Genomic DNA, 19,145 nt, shown 5'->3' with positions numbered 1-19,145 from the left:
TTGGGGAGGAAACAGTCGGGGAGGAAACAGTCATGGCTGACACAGTCCTGGGAGAGCGCCACACACCAGAGGCTGGATTCCGAGCCTGGAGAAGTCAAGACCTCACAAGTGGAACGCAGTGTGTAAACTGCGTGGGCATGGAGTTTCTGGATTAAAACAGAAACGGGGGGTGCTCTCGTAGCAGTTTCTTCTACATCTGTCCTTCGAAAGGACTTGGAATAGGAGATAAGAGTGCTTCGCGGTAGCATGGGTGCTTGCTGAAGACAATTCAGTCTGAGCACTCCTACCTGGAAGTGGTTATCTATCCTGGTGTAAACCTTCAAAGAGGGAATTAACAGGACACCATGGACCAGCAACTGAAGAAAAGGGGAACGACACCTAGCCAGAAAGGCCTGGGTAGAAGAGCTGCCAGTAGGGACAAGTCGCTGCCAGCCCAGCAGGAACCTCCTGACACGACATGGATCTTATGTGATGACGATGTGTGCTATGAGACTAGCTTCCGGGTTGTCGAAGAGGATTCCTTCTCTGACTGTTACATAGAATGCATAATAAGAGGTGAGTTTTCTGAACCTATCGTGGAAGAGGACCCACTCCTTCAGTCCTTTGAATGTCTGAAAGAAGGACCAAAACAAGACCTTTCTCAACAGGTTCTTGCGGCAAGCTCACTTCTTGAATGTTCCTTGGAATACATGAAAAGGGGCGCAAAACAAGAACTTCCTCAACAGATTGCTGGAGAGAATCCACTTCTTGAGTTTTCTGAGTACAAGCCAAGCAAGAAGCTTCCTCCCAGAGGAATACCCAACGTGGACTTTTCAGAACCTAAACAGTTCATGGGATGTACAAGAAGCAAGCCAAGTACAAATAAAGAATATGGTGCTCCAGAAAAACATGTCTGTCCTCACGATGGATGCATAAGAGAGTTCAAGAATAAAACATCCCTGAGAAAGCATCTTCGAGTTCATAATCCCCGAGATCATGTGTGTGCAGAATGTGGGAAAGCCTTCAAGGAAAGTGCAAAGCTAAAAAGACATTTTCTGGTTCATACTGGAGAGAAGCCATTTCCATGCACTTTTGAAGGGTGCGGAAAACGCTTTTCCCTGTCCTTCAACTTGCGTACACACGTGCGCATCCACACTGGGGAGAAACCTTTTGTGTGTCCTTTTGTAGGCTGCCGCAAGAAATTTATTCAGTCAAATAACATGAAAGCCCACCTCTTGACTCACGCAAAGGCCAACAGGAGTCTGTGAGAAAAGATTAAAAAATAATCATCAAACAGGATAGGCATATATTAACTAAAGAGTTACTGGGAACAAATATGCCTCATTGATAATTGGTTCAGAAAACAATTTTAAAATCAATATTGTGACCCTCAAGCCATTTTATTTTAATGTTACTAAGATGCTCCTCTAGTCTGAGATATTATTTTAGAACTTTGTGTAGAACTACAACATGCTTCTAACAGTAAGGTCAGTAATGAACTTACTTCAAAAGCATAATCCTTAATGTCTTAACAAATTGGATTTTGGGATATGAGACTTAATATCTCATATTACAAGAAATTGATTTTTATTTTTCATTTTGTAGTTTTCAATCATTTAGCTTTTTCCTTTTAGCAAAATATTTAATACAAGTGATAATTCTAGAGAATGAAAATTTTTTAGTAGATTCTCAATAAATTAATGCATAGTTAAAATTTTTCAAGTTAAGCATCTTGTTTAATCATTTTATTTTTTATGACTGTGTCAAACCATGTTAATCATAGTAGATGTAAAGTGTTAGCTGATGATGTCAATCCATTTGAATCCATTTTAGATATTTTAAAATAAAAGGAAATAAAACCCCAAAAAAAAAAAAAAAAAAAAAAACCAAAAACAGAAACAAGAAAGTCTCTTACCTGGCTTATCCCTCCGAGAAGAGGGGAGGGCCCGGGTTCTGATTCTAGTCACAGCTCTTCAGTACAAACTTCTGTGGCAGGTTGACACTGGTGTTAGGAGCCCTGGTTCCTGAAGTGATTCCATCGCTGGGAACTGCTAAAGCAACGGGACTGAGTGAAGGAAGGAGGCTGTCCGGGCCCCTACGCACCGGAGGACCAGGAGCAGAGCGGGCTGGTCTCCTCAGCCTCCTGTCAGGCCAGCCTCTGTGGAGGAGAACTGCAGAGCTGACATTCACGTGTGTACCACACTGCTACATTCCGAGGCTGTGACACGTCAGACGTTACAAAACAACATCTGTGAACGACGCTGGATCTGGCTGGCGGTACCGTGAGCACTGCTACAAAGGCACAGCGGATTCTTTTTTTAACACTTTATCGGTGAAACAGAGCTCCCTTCCCCCCAGCCTCACAGACAACTAGTCCTTTTGTTTTTCTTGTGGGTAACACAACTTCCCTGCTTAACCAAGGCCTGTGCTGGCATGCTACAAAGGCAGTTCACACAGTAGCCTGCTGCACCCGAGTCTCCCCAGTTTGAACTGCTCCTGCACAGGGAACTGTGTAGCTGTCTTATTCAGAAAAAGCATAAGTGGTAACAATAGTAATGGGGCGTGCTAGGTTTTGGATAAACTGCTGTCATCTCCCCATTAGCTCAAATTGGAAAGAAGAAGGTGACTGCGAGTTAGTGGGAGTTCCAACATGCAGACTCGTTGCACGAAAAAGATCCCCAGACTGGGGGTCAGGGGGCAGTCCACGATGGAACTTTGCCAACATCCCTTGCCTAATTAATGCAAGAGACTTCTTAGATAGAAAACTCTGAAACTCAAATAATATCTGAGAAACCAGGAAAAGACCAGGATGTATCAAGCAAGGCTGAGAGGGAGGCTGGAAGGAGAAACTGGAAGCACGCACTTTAACTGCACCCCACCCTGCACCTTTCCCTGTCAGAAGACCACACCACCTCCCGAACCGGGCACATTCTGGCGTGGCTCCTGGGCTTAATTTACAACAAAAGAAACATTTGTGGTCACTGTCAAGAGTTTCAAGTGCTCTGCAGACTACAACTGGAATCCAGATTACATTCAGGAGTCCTGTATGGGTATCCCCCCAACTAAACCTGCACAGGAGAGATGACAGATTCTGTCTGTCTGGAATTTAGTTTTGTAATGAAGTCAGAAAAATGAAAATGACCAATTGCCAGGAGGTTATTTTTGACTATGGTCGGCACTTGTCCTTAATCAGGGTCACTGTGGAGGAGTCCCCCCCCCTCCTCGCCCCGCCCCATGGTTTGCCACCAGCACCCTCGAGGGCTTAGGGAAGAGGGCCGGCTCCTCAGCAGGGGTCGCGCCGTGCACTCCCGTCCCCGCTGAGCCCAGAGGCTGCTGGGAGCTGTGTGGGCAGCGGACGCCTCTGTCCCGGGACGTGTGCAGGATGGACCACAGCTGCAGGGAACGCCGCAGGTCTCCTGGATGGGCCGAGCAGGTAGGTGGTGACGGGAACTCCGCTTGGTACCAACACCCAAAAGTGAAGGTGAGGTAACAGAGGCTAGAAAGGAGGCACTTATTAAAAACAACAACAACAAAAAACCAACAAAACAACAGAACCGAACCGCCTTCAGTGGGGCCTGAAGACATGGAGGAATGCAGCACGCTGATGGCCACGTGCACCGCCCACTGTGAACGCCACAGCCCACGACCTCCGGCCATGGGGTCCCGCTCCAGCCCATGCTCTCAGCTGTACAGGTTCATCCCCGGCTTCTCTCGATCCAGGTGACAGGCCATTCCCCCATCAGTCCGCGGACGCCACTCACACTAGTCACAGCCTGGACGCTGGCTCCCCAGTCGAGGCCATAGCCGCAAGCTTGGGCTGCGATTCCTGCAACGGAGGGCCCGACTCGGGGGGTGGGGGGGTGGGGGGGGGTGGGCGTTTGACATTTGTCCCCATTACCCAGCTGTCACCACAGGGAAACCAAGACTGTAATCACAACAGCAAGGACAGGCTCGTGTTGCTTTTTTCCTTTTTTTTTCTTAAAGGAGTGAGGGCATGGAAAATACAGCACACCAATGAAACAAAAGGCCAAAAAAAAAATACAAAAAAAAAAAATAGAAAATAGAAAAATGTATTTACAAGTAGTACATTACTATGATCAGAAAGCAGAGACACCTGCTGCTATAATACATGCATCGGTTCAAGAAGAAACTACTGAAAACCCTGTGAGGAAGAGGCCTGTAAAAAACAAAACAAAACAAAACAGTGGGTCAAAAAGCTGTAACTTTTCATCCCTAATTTGCTACACTGATCAAAACCAAATGAGAGTCCCCTATAGTCCATGAGTCTATCAGTACAAATACTATACTGGTTTTTAACTGCACGTTCAGTTGTGGAGGGAGAGACAGCAGCGCTTGTCTGTATACAAGGAAGCCAGCGTGAACTGCTCTACATGCTAGAAATTACAGCAAGCCCCTGTCTGCTACACAGCATGAGCTTAGCGGGTTTTAATTTCTGTTTATTCATATATATCTATGTGCATGTGGGTGTGTATGTACGTATAAAAACCGTGCCCTCGTTCACTGCCAACACGACGTCTGGGTGGACATGAACTCATTACAACAAATTCTTATGTGTATGTTGTAAGAAGTCACTCAATGTCTGTGGATTTAATAAGTCACTTCACACCACAGAAAATATTTAATAAATCCAAAAAAAGGAAAGAAGAATATAACGACAGAAGAGCTTCTGTCTCAGTTCTCTGAAACTGAGTCCCCCATAGGAAACTGGTCCCAAAGTTCTTGAGGGTTCACTGAAGAAACCAGTTTGCTGAGGTTTTCATCCTTTTAGTGTTCAAAGGTACAGAACGACTCCTTGCCGTTGTCAGTTTCAACAGTCACATCTCCGTCCCCCACAGGTAACAGTCTGGTGCAGATCCATAAAAACAGGGGAGGGAGGAGCGCTGGGGGGTGGGGGAGGACCTGTCACTCCAGGAGGGGCTCCACCTCTCCGGCGGCAGGAAGAGAAGGAACCACACAGGCTCCAGCACCTCGCTCCCCAAAATGCAAAATCTGGGCACACGGCAGTCCTTACACAGGTGCATCTCCGAGTACCAGGCCAGCTCTCAGAGGAAACAAACCACACGTTGACAGAGAAGGACTGAGAGGCCATTCTGGTTGCCCGCTGTGATCCATCATACTTCCAGGAATCGGGAGCTGCTGGACTTGGAGTGGAATGGCTCAGACCACATTCGCCGTAGGTCACCCTGGGAAAGACAGAACTTTAGCCACGTTTCAGATCGAGGCACATCTATCTATGTACAAGCCCTTCCTGACTCCTGACCTCAGAGCAGATTGATTCTGTGCAGAATCAAAGAACATTCACATTTTATTCATTGAAAAGTAACCTCCCAGTTCTTTGAAGAACTCGCTAGAAGGGCTCTTGGCCGTCCCCCCCCCCCCCCCCCCCCCAGCAGGAAAGGGCTCTGACTCTGTCCTGGGGGCAGTTCAACCACTTGTGAGTCAAATGATCCAGGCTCATATTAACCTCTGTGTCTGCTTCCTTGTCTGTAAAATGTGGGTGATGGTATAAACCTTGTAAATTAGATAAGGCCCTCAGGTTTTATATTTCTTATTTCCAAACTTTAATGCAGAGTACTAAAAGAGCTATTAGGTGGCAACAGCATGCTGCTTTTAAGAGAAACAGAAGTCTCTGCAGCAGGGTTTAAGGGTAATCCGTGACTAGGTGGTGAGGGGTCTAACTCATTAGTATTTTCAGCCAATGGCTGTTAACAATCTGGAAGAGGTTGCTAATAGTAGGTTAGCAAAAACAAAATCCACCCCCCCCACACACATACACACACACAAAGATCCCAAGATCAAGAGCTTAGGGTCTGAAGCAAGGGGAATACCTAGCCAAGTCCAGGGTCAATGCCATATTATTGCTTTCACTGGCTTGTAACTGCCTCTCTCACCTTTAAATAGGCCATCGTGAGGAGTGGCAATAAGGTAAATGGCACCAAATAGAGAAGGGCAGGCTGGGCTGCTCGGTGAATTCGAGACGCCACAGTCGCAGTGAGCAGACCTGCGGGGAGAGAAACGCTGGTGAGTAACTCCAAGCGGCCAGCCCGAGGGAAGAGAACCTCTGTTACCTGATGGCTTCGCGGCACAGTCCTGAGACTGTATAGCTCTAATGTGACACTCCCTCCAGTGGTAGGGAGTAACATACCTAGCTTGAGCAGGTAAAGAAACAGGGAGCAGCACAGCTTTTTAAAAACTAAGAATTCCCAGGACCTGTAAGTGGCCAAGTCCCTGGTTCCAGGCCTCACCTCAGCCCCCAGCATGCCTGGTCTCCCCGTCTCCAATATATATGATGATGACAGGCGTGTGGACGTGCTAAGTTGCGTCAGTTGTGTCCGACTCTTTGGTTCTCCAGGCAAGAATACTGGAGTGGGTTGCCATGTCCTCCTCCAGGAGATCTTCCCAACTTGGGATGGAACCCGCATCTCTAATGTCTCCTGAATTGGCAGGTGGGCTCGTTACCACTAGTGCCACGGGGAAGCTGGGTGACGACAGAGTTGGAGGCAAAAGACCTGGGTTCAAGTTCTAACCCTGCTGCTTGTGACAGCCGTGTGACCTTGCACATCTCTGAGCCTCAGGGCAGTGGCCCTGGCCCACTGGGAGCTGCTGGTGTGGAAATGAGCACAGGCCTAGGAAAGCGCCATGGAACTGTGCAATGCTCCCTCAGCAGGAGGCACCGAGGTGAGCGAGATGCTCCTCTCCATCGCTCTTGCAGCTCATGCAGCGCAGACATACAACCGTCTCTCCCCGTCCAGCCGAAACAGCTGGCTAGAGAAACACTAGCCAAGGGAGAGTCCGGGTCAGAGGTGACGGAAATGTTAGAGCAGATGAAGGGATATCTGTCAAGCAGCACAGGAAATAAACATGGCACCCATTAAACTCACGCTGAAGATGTAATTAAGCACACACACTACTCCATCGCCGTGGGGCAGGTGTTCTCAGTCTGAGGCCTGACCACACTTCTCCTACAATGTCCCTCAAACATACTATTATCGGATAGGGAACGAGGCTGCTGGCCTCACCTCGGGGTCAGGTGTTGCTTTCCCCTCTGTGGTTGTTTATAACAACGACTTGAGTGACTGTTCTTCTTCCTCCAGCCTCTGTAGCTGCAAGATCTGGGTTAACTCCAGCGCTTGGAGGACAGTCAGGGAGGGGATCGCATGCAGCCTCCCCGGTTCTCTTACCTACAAAGTATCCGATGAGGGTGCAGTGAAAGTAGGAAACCTTCTGCATGCGCCCGGAGATGTTGGCGGGTCCGGAGGCACCGCAGGAGTCACCATTGGCTTGCTTCTTGTAGTTGTCGTAACGCAGGACGAAGCACAAGAGGAGTCCAGGCATCACGATGTCTCCAATGCCCAACATAGAGAAGTGGCTGCCTGTGGAGCTGGAACGCAGGGTCACACGTCAGGGGTTCGCCCTCTACAACCCCACTCCTCCTCCTGCTCAAGGTCTGTTCGCTTTTTAAGAAGCCAAAGAATTTATCTGACGGCTGATGGCGGTCGCTCCTGGTTTAACAGGACTGGCTGTTAAGAGGAGTGTGGAGACTGAACGCCACTAGAGTACTGGAAGAAGGGTCTGCAGCAGCCAGCGCTTCGGGACAGCACCACCTAAGCGGCTGCTGAAGCGTTCGCGTAGTGCTGCCGCCTCTAGAGATGTCAACTCACCACGTGTCACACATTCACTGCTGAGATTTCCAGTAAGCACCCGACTACTACCAGACATGTGAGGTGAAAGCAGCACATTAATTTTTCCAAGATTATAGTTCCACGGACTCTGTAATTTTAGCATTAACACATTTTTACAAATGTTGGAAAAGTAAAAAAAAAAGGACCCAGATCCTCCGGTTAATTCCCTCTAGCCAACTTTAAACTGCAGTGCAGCAGTAACTGTTGTTATTTGCTGTTACTGACGGCTGCTTGATACCGTCAGTCAATCATTAACAAGCTGCACCTGCACCACTGAATGACCCATCTCTGGAAGTTGGCAGTACTCCTGTCCTGTCATCTGTAAGGTGGAGATGATTCACAACCCTTTCCTGGTCCAGCATCAGAATGCTGATGACGACGACGACAAAGTGGGGACCGGAGGGGCAGAGGAGGGCGGGGTCCTCACCCTCCCGAGACGAGGCCACCAGTCCTACCTGGGGAAGACCAGTTTTCCAGGCAGAGACAGGCGCGGGACGTCGCGTCCAACGTTGGGCCCCAGGTGGAGCTTCCGGGACAGGACGTCAAGGGGATTGTCAGCCGGCTGCGTGGCCACCTTCACCATGACGTTACTATTAAAGATGTAGGCGGAGAAAAACACCTGCCGGGGGAGAGTCACCTTTACCGGAGGGAACTGGAGGCACCCCGATCTCAGCACCAGCCCTCTTTGTTCCTGAGAGCAGAGTCTCAGGACTGCAGCATCAGGCTTTTCCGACTGCACGCTTCGAGGAAAGATCTCTGCTCTTCTGTGCGCTGCAGATTTCTTCTCTCCACACCCAGAGAGGGAGCCCTGAGAGCTGAGCTGGCCATGCTCCAGGGCTGAGAGACTTGTGCTCCCTCCTCACCTAGGAGTCACCCGTGGACTCTCTACTCTGACAGGTCTCCACGCACACAGGCCCACTCATCTTCCAACAGGTGCAGTGCCGGCCCGGAGGAGTGGTTTTGGACAGGAGGTACCCTGGCCAGCAGACTTGGGGTATTGAGTACATTTTCAGGAGTGAATGTTCCAATCAGACCTGAAGGAGAGCAGCAGCTCTGGGGAAACACTCACCCAGAAGACATCGTAGATGAGAAGCCCTGAGAGAAGCAGGCAGGAGACCTTGAGGCTGGGCAGGCGGACGAAGGCGATCATGGCGACACAGAGACCCATGGCCAGTGCTGGGGAGGAGACAGTGGTCAGAGCGGCGCACAGGCACCGCCTCCCTCCACACGCCATTCAGCTTGGAAACCCAGGAGAGCTTGGAAGTCCCTCAGCCCTAAGCCCCAGGTGAGGTGTTTACACTTAACTAGTGCAACGTGCCCACCTCAGCCCATTCTGACCTCCTGCTAGTTGGGAAAACCCCTTTCCTCATGCTGGAGATGGTGGTCAACTAAGACCCATAGGGCTGTTTGGAATGATAAAGCTCTAGGCCAAGCCCAGCTCTCCCAGCTCCGTCTCCTGCCTCCCCCACCACCTCACTGCATTGCCCTTACTCCTTTAAAGCCACACCCTAGACCACATCCTCTTCACTTCCTTAAGGACGCTGTTCCAGTCAAGTCACTCCTTTATGCTCATCCTCCCCACCTGGGTCTAAATAAAGGGGACAAGGCAGAACTGCTCAATGACAGGGTTTTCCATGACTCCACACAACCATCCTATCGCTCATCTTCAAAGCAAGAAACCCTGCGCTCCTTTTCAATTATCACAGCCTTCCTCACGCATGCACAGGCTGCTGCCGCCAGCTGGGGTGCCCCTCTTTACCGTCACTGCACACCCCAGTCAGGCTTCCCCACACTGCCTGCTGTGCTATGTGTATCCGTCCCGCTCTCTCTCTCCCCCCTACTTCCACTCTTCACTGCCCTTGTCAAAAATCAGTTCGCATCATCCCCTGCCTCAAATCATGAGGTCCCCTTCTCTGTGATGGATCTCCTCTGACTGAGGAGGCGCCACTCACACACACAACAGTGCTATGCCTCAAGGCTCCTCTTGTGTTCCTATTCCTCCACCGACTCCTTCTCTCCGTCTGAGTTGAGCGATAACCTCTTTCCAACCATGCCAACCAAGTCTCCCCACCAGACTCCCAAGTTCCATGTTTGAAGAGGCAGCATGCATCCCGTCTGACTACTTCAGAGAAGGTTCTCAGCACAAGTGTGTTCAATGACAATCATTCCCACCAACCGAATGGCGCCACCAGCCGGTCACAGCCCCAAAACACACTCTCAACTATTCAGTTGGCCTTTCTTCTTCATTCTTTGATCCTTAAAAAAATCTTACCTCCTCTTCTGGGCTCTTCTAAGGAACCGAGGTGATAACTTTCCCTCACTGCATGCTGCCTAAGAAAAACCCAAGACTTTCCCTAATAGATTTACCAACAAATTTAACTTCTGGTTAAATGTAAATTAATCAAAAATGTTAGACAGGTAAATTATTAATCTCTCCCCTTTAGTTATAATTATCTTTAATATACTGTTGATAGAATCTCTATCACCTTCTCTTTCTCAACCAGGAGGGCCAGGAACAAAAAAAAGGACACCAAGCCAAGCTGCAATGTTCTCTAAAAGGACTGTGTAACCTGGAAGGTCTTAGGCAGTGCTCACATCTAAGACAAAGGCTTCTGGAAAGCTAATCCGTATGTGGACCAAGCGCCACAGTCTAGCATTTTAAAACAAAACAAAACAAAGCAAAAGATCAACTGCTAGACTTCTGGGATTGAGCATTTTCTAATCCTGGGCGAACAGCAAGTGCTATACAGTGAGTCATCCATCTGTCAGGGCTCTTCTAGGCCCTGCACTGCTCAGGGGAAGTAGAGTATGAACCTGGCTCAATGGCCTTGAACATGAGGAATGTGTGCACAAGATTCATCAGCCTTTGCAAACATGCCACACCACTTATTGGTCAAATTCTTTTAAGTCCTTCCAAATTTAAAAGGTTAATTTGTTAAGAGTAGGACACTGAGTAGGTAAAAAAGAAGCTATAGATTTAGTTCAAGAAAACTCTATAAAGTACCTTCTTAATGTTACTGCTTCTCAGAATAACTCTGAAAACAAGCTTCATGCCTCACCCTTTAAAATAACCACATTTATCATTCTGTTTTCACTGTAAATTAACTTCAAAGAAACAGGATTTAATTGAAACAACATTCATTTAAAAGAAATCCACATTATCGCTACCTACAAAATGATACCTGATTCTGCACAGAAGTCTGGAAAGACAGTTTGCATGTCAGGGGAGAACATATTTCAGAATGTTACAGACGCGTGGCTAGCAAGCTAGCTTATCTGTAACAGCAGAAAACAAGTCATATACACATCAAACAAGGATATATATGAGAAACAAACAACTAAAAGTTCAAAGCCTCTCTCCTTTTTTTCTTTTTTAGGGAAAACTGTTAAGTTTGGTCACAAGGACAATTTAACCAGTATAACCAGTAAGAGATTCTTATCATTTGGGGAAGTAGCAAAAATGATAGAAAATGATATAACTTTACAAGTTAGGGCCACTAAGGGTTTGGGGAGCCTAGATGAACAGTCAAAAGAATTTCAACTATTAGGTACATTTCACAACGGAAATTTGTTTCTGATCTTGGTCTCTGGGAAAATAAAGCTTGCTCTTTATGGCCAATTTGTACTGACTCTAGAGGCAAGAATCCCACGGTGAGACAGCCCCTATAGAACAGCATGTGGAGAGCTGCTGCCCCCGCCTTCCTATAGAGAGTCTAATAGGACTCTCCCCACCCTGCCTGCAGCCGTGTGGTGAAGACCATTCAGCTGACTGCTCTCAAAACTGAGCTTCAGATGGCTGTGCAAATCAATTTATCTGGAAAGAAAGTCACCTTCCCTCATGCCAACCTCCTCTTCTTTTTTAGAGGCACACTACTTTGGTATTTTCCTGTCCTATGTAATGCTCGAGGAGAGGAGAGAATGGAGTATGAAGGACACACTGCTTGCTGTTTTGAGAGGTACCTAATGTTTTAAAAACTGGGTCAGCAACTTAGTAAACTTCAAATCCTTAGCAAAACCTGTAACCAGTATTGTGTGTGTCTGGTTGTTGTTTAGTCACTCAGTCGTGTCCAACACCTTTGTGGCCCCATGGACTGTAGCCTGTCAGCCTCCTCTGTCCATGGGATTTCCCAGGCAAGAATACTGGAGTGGGCTGCCATTTCCTTCTTCAGGGGATCTTCCCAACCCAGGGATCAAACTCATGTCTCCTGTGCTGGCAGGCGGATTCTCTACCACTGAATCACCTGGGAAGCTCTAGTTCCATGGAAGCAGGGCCACCGACAGTCTGGAGTGGGATTACAGCGAGCCTCAGACTACCCAGGGGCTAGAGGCTCCAAGGTTGTTTAAGCATCACCATCACCGCCCCAATTCTGAGTGCCAGAATGGAGACTAACCAGTCCCAGGTAGGTGACTGTGGCTTCCAGAGTCTAGGTCAGACTGCAGTGCTTGGAGCTCTCCTCTGTGTAAATGAACTTAGGGGTGCCATTTATGGGAACGGGCTCTGTCATTTAAGGACATCATCATAGAACATTTTCTCTTAATATGTAGCTAACAATCATCCAAATTGTCACTTTAGAGGGGACTGAAATAATCCAGTTTAGATTTTAACCAACTAACCAACATTTATATCAAGTTTTTGTTCAGAAGCAGTAGAGGAGAAATGTCTGTTTGCTTCCTCATCAGGAAGCACTGGACTAGATGAGATTAAAGGGCCATAATCACAAAAGCAGCTGTGAGACTGACTGACTGACACTACTCCAATCATTAACAGGACCAACACTCCTTAATTTTCTACAATACATATTTTAAAGCGCAATTAGGTTCTATTAAAGTCTTTCAAAATCAACTACATGCTCAATTTCAATACTGCTTCTGGTTAACCATCAGCCCTTGGCAGGAATCAGGAGTTAATGTCAGGAAAAGTCAAATGCAAGTTAATGGCTACACTACTACTAACTTCTAGTCGCTACAAAACAGTTCTTACCCTTCTGCTGTAATCTGGCCAAGCCCTGTGGCGACTTTGGATGGAATTTCTTCTTCTCAACTTAATTCTTTATCAACCTTCAGAAGCACTTAAGTTATCAACCACCAATCCACAAGGATACTCAAAGCACAGATACTTGAATCTGGGAAATTTAGCAGTTCAATAAACCACTTAGAAATTCTAAACACTACACTTCAGAATGCATATTTATATGTGCAGTGGATATTCAAGTACTGAAGCAAATGATCACAGTTAATTTTTTTAAAAAATCAGGCACTATACGGCACTACCACAAGAGACCAAGCAGGTCAAGAGATCAGTCCATCACTACACAGACTGGGCCTGGTGATTGAGACTCTGACTTCCTACTGAGTCATTTAAAGGTCTGTATGTAAGTCTAAACGGTAACTTGATCTGCAACCTCAAGGAACTGCTTTTGAGTTCCCATACTTGGTCTATGGTAGGCACTATTTAAAAAAAAAAAAAAGCACTCAACAACAAGTATGACAGCAAGCATGCAGAGTCATGTTTAGGCCACAGGTGCGAGGCCTCGTACCACGGCTGCAGAAGCAGAGCCCAGAACCAAAGTCACCTCCACAGCTAATTGAGCCCCTTTGTGACCGTTGCCAAAAGCCCCTGATCATCACTGTCAGGCTTCCTGACGCCCAATTAGGCAAAGATGCCCACTCTAGTAAACACCCTATAGCGCCCCAACCTGTCACCTAATGCCAACCCTCCGGCAGGAAGTTACTTTTGTCTTCAGGCTATAAAAATTGGCTATTAACTCACGAATACTGTCAACTCTCCCTGGTCTGTCCAGAGGTCTGCCCATTGTGCTCACAGTATCTCTGCTCTTTGTTCTTAATAAACTCCTTCCCTTCTGAGATGCTCTGTGTCTGGAAATTCTTTTCCGACCCGCACTTGGACAGCCTCAAATATATACAAACAAATTATATAAAATCATAAGTACGTATATTTAACGTTTTACAGATTATCACCGGCAGAAATAGCAGTTTGGCTTTAGATGTGCAGTTCTGCGGATGTGAACACGTGCACAGGTGTGTAGAGCCACCCCACAGAAGCCCCGTGCCGTTTCTGCACAGGCACACCCTGCTCTGCGCTGAGACAGCACCGAGGGCAGCCCCGCTGCAGGCGTGCCGTCCTCTCAGCTGCAGGGATATGGTGCCTGGCAAGAAGGGGAGCCCCTCGGACCTGGCAGTGCCTTCAGAGAGCTCTGTTCCAAGGTCTGGGTTAGCCCTGTGGTTGCTTGGAATGGGTCAGAGGAAGAAGTGCCACCCACACCCATATCTCTGCTTTCCAAACTCCTCCCTTTAAAAAATTCTTTACACACTGTTGATACACATTACGACATAGATGAGCTAAAACAGCAAAAAACTGACTGTAGTATTTCAACTTCCTTCCCTTCTGAAACACCGAAAGAAAGGAAAGGGTGAACAGACTTCGTGGGGCAAGGCAGTTAGATAAAATCTCATGAGATTAGTAAAGTGAACTGTGAAAATGACAGAAGGAATGAATGAAAAAGGAGGCAAAGATGGTTACAGGGTCTTAAGAAGAGATTAAAAGTCACTTCTCTGAACTTATTTCCTCTTCTGTAAAATAAGAACAACAGTACCTAATTCAAATAGTTGTTTTCAGGATTTCATGAGAAAAATCCATGTAAAACACTCAGCAGCTCAATGTTAGCTACTATTACCCTGTATATAATGATATAGACATGTATTTATATCAATACACTATTATATATTCCTCATATTTATATATAATATGGATATTATATTACAGTATAATCCTATTTATATTAAGAAAGTACAAAAATTTGTACTCCATTTCTCACAGTAGCATTATTCACAGTCAAAAAAGTGAAAACAACTAATGAATGGATAAATAAAATTGATGCATCTATAAAATTAAACAATATCTGGCCATAAAAAGGAACAGAGAAAAATTAAAAAAAAAAAAAAAAAAGGAACAGAGAAGTACTGATGTATAGCACAACATGGATGAACCTTGAAAACAGTATGCTAAGTAAAAGAAGAGACAGAAAAGGTCATATATGATATCATTTATGCAAAATGTCCATAAGAGACAAATTCACTGAAACGCAAAGTAAATTAGGGGATATCTGGGGCTGGGGTGGGGGAACGGGGAAGTGACTGCTAATGGCTGTGGGTTTTGGAGTGTGGGTGTGAAAATGCTCTAAAGTGGTGGCTGCCCCACCCTGAACATACTAAAAATGACTGAATTGTACACTTTAAATATATAAATTGTATGATATGTGAATTACATCTCAAAAAGCTGTTATTAGAAAATAAAGAGTATGGGTTAAAACTGATACAAAACACTATCTCTGGAGACCTAATAATTCAAGGTAATCAGAAGTAATATATTACTAAAACACAGAAAGTAGAGGAAGAGAGGACAAATTTAACCATAAATGAAATTACAATTTCAACTTGTCACCCAGTAGTTACTTACCATCCATGAGAAGCCAATGGCCAGTGAGAACCCAGATGAGGACGAGCATGACAGACAGAGAGAATGACAGTAACTCAGCAGCAGTGAAACGTCCACAGCAACCAAAGGAAATCCTGGAAAACACACATTGATTGGACTAATAGACAGTAAATTATGTTCAGTAAGCAAACCCTCCTTTGGTTCTCCATGATCACAATTTATGATGGCCAGATTAAAATAGCAGGCAATACCGAGATACCCAGAAATCCAAAATACCCACATTTCTTTGGAAGAAACTACAGAAAGTTCAGGAGGATTACATTGCTAAACCCATTAGATAATGTACCTTTTATCCCAGATACCAACATGAGTATTGAGAAGTTTAAAGTGATAATATCAATATTTGAAAAATCTAAATACAGAGAAATTTCTAATTCTTATGAGGAAAACAAAATGAGGAAAGTCAACAATTCAATTCATTAAGCAAAGATGAATAAAATTAAGATAGTCCACCTATTTGGTTATCACTAATTCCTGGGAAAATTAGCCACCAGAAGCAACTGATTTCCTAAGAACATACAACATCTCCATTAGCACAGCATTTTGTTTCCATGAAGCAATAGCTTTAGGAGTTAAGTTGCGAACACTAGAATTAAACCTAAGTGGCTAGTATATATTCTAGGTCATCAGTGACAAAAGGAAAGAATGTCTGAGTCAAGCACTATTTTCATATTCTATTAACTAGTAAAGGGATAAAAAAAAAAACTGCTCATCTTTAAATAATCTAAGCAAGGAAGCATACTGCAATGACTGACTTCCTAAGATTTGTTTAGATTTCCTCTGCTATGAGAAGGTGCGAAAAGAAGTACTATTTTCCAGTTTTAAAAAATCAAACATTTCATTTTCTAGTCTTCTGGCATTTTCGTGCTTCAGTCAATATCAGAAAATGTACTCTTAATATTGCTATCAAGTACGAAGAAAAAAAAACATACACACTTAATAGTTTAGAGGAAAATCCCAAGTCCTTACTTGTTCTGAGGTGAACAAGGCCTTGTTAAATACTGGCACATCGGGAGAAGAAGAAAAGCAAAAGCTATCGTTGCAAGAACTACAGAAAGAAAATGTATGGTTAATATTTTGTTGTTTAATGTTTCACTAATCATAAGAAAAATGGCATGACTTATGGAAATAATTATTGCCTACAATACTTTCCTCAACAAGTGTATACAATATTATTAATTAACTAGAGAAAAGGAAAGTATCTTTCTTTAGCATTACACAGATAACCTCTTTGCATACCTGATTTGAGGTAGGGGTAGCATTGGGAGGTTTTCTTTCTTGTCTATCTCAACAAGAAATGATAAACAGCGGGGCCAGAATATGATCTAACAAAGCTAGCATTTTTAAAATTAATTTAATTGGAGGCTAATTACTTTAAAACATTGAAGGCTAGCATTTTGGTGTTTTATATTGATACACGTCCACCGTCAATCATCTTGAAAACTGATCAGATAGCTGACAGTCCAATTACTGTGATTAGCTCTCAGTGTTTCTATCTGCAGAAACATGCATACGTAAGGGTTGCCAACAACCACTCTACCAAACTGGACCTTCTGGTAACTTATCAGACAAGGAGTCACAGCCAGAGCAATTCTGCTCTGGTGCCACTAAGTTCTTGAGTTTTTAACCCCTAGCCTTTCGTCCAGACTGAGTTGGCGAGTTGGAACTGATGACAGAGGTATCAAGTGGTTCAGGGAGGGGTGGGGGGAGAAAAAGACAAACTTGGAGAGAAAGACGACTTAGGAAGAAAAACTTGCATGGGGTGGTGTATAAACCTTAATTTTTGAACAGTGATTTTTAAAAATGTTAAAAAATTTCCTTTTAAGGTTAAGACTAGATAGCAGAACTCATTTACCTGCTGTACATATTGTAAAAACTACTTGAACTGAGTCAAAGAAGAAGAACATTACTAGGAGAGAGACAGATGCTCCAATTGGAAGGAACAGGGCCTGGGTAGAGTCAATGGTCTGGATACCTGAAAGAGAAAGGGGCATATTAAGTTTACGTAACAGGCTCTGCGCCCATGGACTTAAATACATTAACTCATCAAAGTGCAGACAGCTCTAGGGACTGGCACATATGATACAGAATACCTAGGCCCTCGGGCTCCTTCCTAGGAAACGAGACTGCGAGCTCCCTTCACCGGGGCAGGTGCTCACCTCCTGCTCTGCGCCTGTACACCATGCTCGTCCAGTGATCCGAGATCACGTTTCACAGCAAATCCACCTTCTCCAGGAGAAGCCCTTACTAACGCAACCTACTGTTGCCCATCTTGGCTTGTGTTTCTCTCCAGTCTCTTTGTACATGGATGTCAAAATGACTTCACCACTGATGCTTACTCTGACCTGACAGCAGACGCTGGTTCAGAAGGGCTCTGAGGCTATGGTAAAGGGCCATAAGAAAAAGCACCTGCTCGAGGTCCAGGGGAAAAGGCATTTGCTGTTTCAGCACTTTACTAACACCTTGGGAGTATTCTGGCCACACTGTCTATGGGACAGCTTGAGTACTAACTCTTTTTGCATCTTTCAAAATATCTTAATAAATGTCAAATGAATGGTAGGTACTTAATATTGATCCCTTAATATTATCAACTCTCCTTATTTCTAATTTAGTACTTCCTATAATAAGCATTACCAACTTTCTAGTACAATTCACATACCATAAAATTTACCCGTATTAAGTAATTCAGTATTTTTTTTGGTAAATTATCAAGTGTGAAGCTACCCAGGTGGCACTAGTGGTAAAGAATCCGCCTGCAAATGCAGGACACATAAGAGACCGTGGTCTGATCCTAGGGTCCAGAAGATCCCCTGGAGGAGGAAACGGTAACCCACTCCAGTACTCTTGCCTGGAGAGTCCCATGGACAGAGGAGCCTGGCAGATTACAGTCCATAAGGTCACAAAGAGCTGGACTCGACTGAAGCGACTTGGCATGCACCAAGTGTGAAAGGATCACCATAACCTAGTCTTAGAATGTCCTCATCTCAAGAAGATCCCTCATGCCAGTTAACTGTTAATTCTCCTTCCCATCCCTTGCCCCAGGAAACCACTAATCTACTTTCTGTCTCTCTATATTTGTCTTTTTGGAAATTTCATATAATTGGATTCTTAAAATACACTGTTTTTCTATCTGGCCTTTTTTACTTAACAATGTTCTGCTGTGTATCTATGCTGGAGCATGTTTCAGTAATTTATTCTTTTTAATACTGAATAGTAAGCATTCCATTGCTGGACATACTGTATGCTGCTTATCCCATTAACTAGTTTACTGATCTTTGAGTTGCTTCTACTTTTTGGCTATTATGAATAATGCTGCTGAACACTTGCCATATAGCATACCTCTGTTTCTTCAAAGCAAACATCCTTCAATGTCTGAAGTACCAGAAGAGAGACAACAGTTCTACAGGTACTGCAAGTAGCTATCTTTAAGAGTCACTAAATGAATTTATGATCAACACCTACAAAATTAACAATCTCACCAAAGGACTTAAATGAAGTTACAATCAGACAGATACCCATCTATCTTGCTTGTCTTTAAGGAAATAAAGAATATTGGCTGCAAGGTTTGAGGCATGAATTAAAGGGACTTCACAAGAAATCTGTAGCTCAGATTCAGAACATAAAACTTTAACAAATTATACCATAAAGATTCAACTGTATTATTATACCAACTATAATTCTTAAACCCAGTAAATTATCAATTGGGGTTATAGAAAGAATCAAATTAAGACTACTACATGTAGACAGTTAATTGTCAAAAAATGCCTTACTATTATTGGTGCTGTTGCCATTGAAAGACCCAGAAGAACTGTTACTGTCTTTCTCCTTATCTTGGTTTTCAAAGTCCATATTAAGGGACCTGTGGGGAAAATTGTATAGGTAAGTTTTAGTTTCAAGAAAGAACTAGACCAGAAAAGTGGGTAATGAGACATAGTTTTAAATGTTAA

At 44.7% G+C, this 19,145-nt stretch overlaps 2 protein-coding genes across 2 annotated transcripts in view; one reads left to right on the top strand and one right to left on the bottom strand.

Annotated features, from left to right (window-relative positions):
* Positions 1-304: 304 nt before the first annotated feature.
* Positions 305-1,351, top strand: LOC122693781 (zinc finger protein 42 homolog). Its single transcript, XM_043901599.1, has one exon. The coding sequence runs from the start codon at positions 345-347 to the stop codon at positions 1,245-1,247; it is 903 nt and encodes a 300-aa protein (XP_043757534.1). The 5' UTR covers positions 305-344; the 3' UTR covers positions 1,248-1,351.
* Positions 1,352-4,033: 2,682 nt separating this feature from the next.
* The window catches only part of SPPL3 (signal peptide peptidase like 3), a 95,601-nt gene continuing 80,489 nt past the window's right edge, over positions 4,034-19,145 (bottom strand). Inside the window, exons 3-11 of the mRNA XM_043901598.1 lie at positions 18,969-19,057; positions 17,054-17,173; positions 16,168-16,246; positions 15,160-15,272; positions 8,752-8,858; positions 8,138-8,301; positions 7,182-7,381; positions 5,892-6,001; positions 4,034-5,183 (exon numbers count right to left, since the gene is read on the bottom strand). Coding sequence (XP_043757533.1) covers positions 5,112-5,183; positions 5,892-6,001; positions 7,182-7,381; positions 8,138-8,301; positions 8,752-8,858; positions 15,160-15,272; positions 16,168-16,246; positions 17,054-17,173; positions 18,969-19,057 — 1,054 coding nt within the window. The 3' untranslated portion in view covers positions 4,034-5,111. The remainder of the gene's footprint in view (positions 5,184-5,891; positions 6,002-7,181; positions 7,382-8,137; positions 8,302-8,751; positions 8,859-15,159; positions 15,273-16,167; positions 16,247-17,053; positions 17,174-18,968; positions 19,058-19,145) is intronic.

This window comes from Cervus elaphus, chromosome 5 (genome assembly GCF_910594005.1).
Source record: "Cervus elaphus chromosome 5, mCerEla1.1, whole genome shotgun sequence".
In the NCBI taxonomy this organism is placed as follows: Eukaryota; Metazoa; Chordata; class Mammalia; order Artiodactyla; family Cervidae; genus Cervus; species Cervus elaphus.
Note: the sequence above shows the minus strand (reverse complement) of the source record. Positions and strands in the feature narration are given on the sequence as shown.